General features: G+C 35.5%; 1 protein-coding gene across 1 annotated transcript in view; it reads right to left on the reverse strand.

Moving 5' to 3' along the window:
* The window catches only part of LOC144200492 (LIM/homeobox protein Lhx1-like), a 15308-nt gene that overhangs the window by 11682 nt on the left and 1126 nt on the right, over window positions 1–2500 (reverse strand). The window contains exons 2-3 of the mRNA XM_077722697.1: window positions 2273–2496; window positions 1651–1934 (exon numbers count right to left, since the gene is read on the reverse strand). Of these exons, the coding sequence (XP_077578823.1) occupies window positions 1651–1934; window positions 2273–2496 (508 nt within the window). The remainder of the gene's footprint in view (window positions 1–1650; window positions 1935–2272; window positions 2497–2500) is intronic.

Genomic DNA, 2500 nt, shown 5'->3' on the forward strand with positions numbered 1-2500 from the left:
TATACAAGCCTTAAATATACAAATGCACTTATATAAACCTTCAACATACTTATATAGGCCTTAAACCTAAATTATATCACAAAATATAGCACTGAATCAACTTACGAACAAATTCAACTTGTGAACAATCGCTCGGAACGTAACTCGTTGGTAAGTAGGGGGGCGTCTCTATATATGAACTTAATTCCAAGATACATCAATGAAAAAAAAAAAAATTCTGCTCATTTGCATGCTTGATTTCATGTTGAAAACTTGATTTTACAGATCACAACTAAGTCAATTTTGTTATTGACAGATGAATGTTCATGTAATGCAACTATTACATTCCAGAGGAATGGGCAGTCAACTAAACTGCAATATTCTGACAGATGGTGCTCAAAAAGCTAATGCCGATAGGGTACTCTAAACTGTTATTAACGATTTTGGTCCAATTACTGCGTTACTGGATTCAAGTTGAGGTTATGATTTTGCTTACTATTTTCAACTGATGTTGTTTAAATCAGCTACTATTCTAATCAAATAATGACATTTCACTGTGGGCAGTAAAAAATAATCAAATACAACTTATATAATATAGTGTGAAGAAAAATGTCCATTTCACTTCATGAGGTGCGCAAATTTACCTTGGGTTTAAATTCCATTGAAATATACTTCACAGCAAGGTTTTATCACCAGGAATCAAATGTTCTCAAATCAAATTGTGCTTACACAGATTTAGTGTCGGCAAAGGGTGATGCCTGTGAAACTAAAGAACGCCTGGTTCATGATACATAAAAAAATTAGAAACACAATTATTTTAATCTCATAATATTGATATTTGAATTTTGTAATAGTACAATCTATGATTTGATTTTTGTCATATTTAGATTTTAATCTCGTAAAGTTTCGATTTTAATCTCGTAATGTTTCAATTTTAATATCATAATAGTTCCATTTTTAGCTTGTAATATTAAGATTTTTCTCTTTGAATAATATTTCTTGAAATTTATCGTGGCACAATTGATTATTACTCACGTAATAAGTCGAAAACACTGGACCACTGGGTCGCACTTAATAATAATTACTTTGGAACATAAATAAAAACATTCTTCAATGCCAGTAAGATTCAAACCTGACTGAAACCATTCCAATAATATTCCAATCTACATTTTTGGGGGGTCAAATTCTGCTAATGTAACACCACCTTCATGTCATATTCAGAACTTTCAATTTATATTCCAGAAACACGACTTTTGACTGGTCACGATTATCAACCAAAGTAAACGCTTGCCGGATTGGCTAAAGTATAGCCATTTCATTGGTTTCTCCTCTGCTGAAGATTAAAAACGAGGACGTCTCGTCGACTGCAAATTCACCACACAAGATGAATAGAATTTGGTTGTGTGTATAAATTACTATTTGATCTCAAGCGCTGTACACATGCTTACATGTAGTACAATCCAAATGTTTTTTTTAAACCCCCATTTGATTTTCGCTAATTTGGGGCATTAAAAAAACTAATAGTGGACTACATTTTTTAGAAAAATTCCAAATATTAAAAACAAAATTGCATTGTGTATTTCACCATCTTGTAATAGAAAAATGAAAGTTTGCGTTAGTTAAAGTGGTGCATTTATATTCGGAAAAATAAACACGTACATTTTCTTTTACCTGGATAACTCTCATGTTGAGGCCGGTCTGTTGCGCCAGTTGCTCCCTGATGTGTCTAGTGGGTTTAGGGGTCGCAGCAAAAGCTGTCTTCAGCGTATCTAACTGTTTGGCCTTAATAGTTGTCCGCGGGCCTCGCCGCTTGCCACCAGGATTCTGATCGTCATTCTCGTTGTTTACCGTTTCCTTATCCGACAGGGCAGCAAGATGCGTTTCCTTAAGAATGACGACATCATGTAGAGGGTCTTGTGAATCCGGGGAAAAACTCGGATCGCTGCAAGTCGTTACTGAAATATTACCATCAATATAAAACACTTTATTATTTACATGTCAACTGGTAAAACAATCTCAATTAAGCATATTGCAATAAATTGTGCAGGTTAAAACGAATCAAAAATGTAGTTTTTGTGTGTTTGTGTGTGTGTGTGTGTGTGTGTGTGTGTGTGTGTTCGTCCGAGGGGCATGGCGCTTGCATGTGTTTGGTGAAGTGTATGTGCGTGCGTTATCTAATATGAACTATGGCGACAAGATCCTCCCTATTTATCATAACTTATTTACTTTTTCTCTTTAACATAAATGAGAACACGCTTTTGACCAAAATGTGCATGCACACTGAGCCTCTTACCTAAAAAATGGTTCGTGTCCTTTACACTGCTGTTGCTCGTGTAATCGTCTTTGCAAAAAAAATGGTTTTCATTAATGACGTAGAGCTCATCGCCGGTAGAGAGTTGCTTATTACACATTATGCATGTAAAGCAGTTCAGATGAAAAACTTTGCTCCAAGCTTTCCGGACCAAGTCGTTTGGGGAGATGCCCTGTGAACATCCACCACACTTGGTGCCAAACCGCCTAC

Source organism: Stigmatopora nigra, chromosome 8 (assembly GCF_051989575.1).
Source record: "Stigmatopora nigra isolate UIUO_SnigA chromosome 8, RoL_Snig_1.1, whole genome shotgun sequence".
Lineage (NCBI taxonomy): Eukaryota > Metazoa > Chordata > Actinopteri > Syngnathiformes > Syngnathidae > Stigmatopora > Stigmatopora nigra.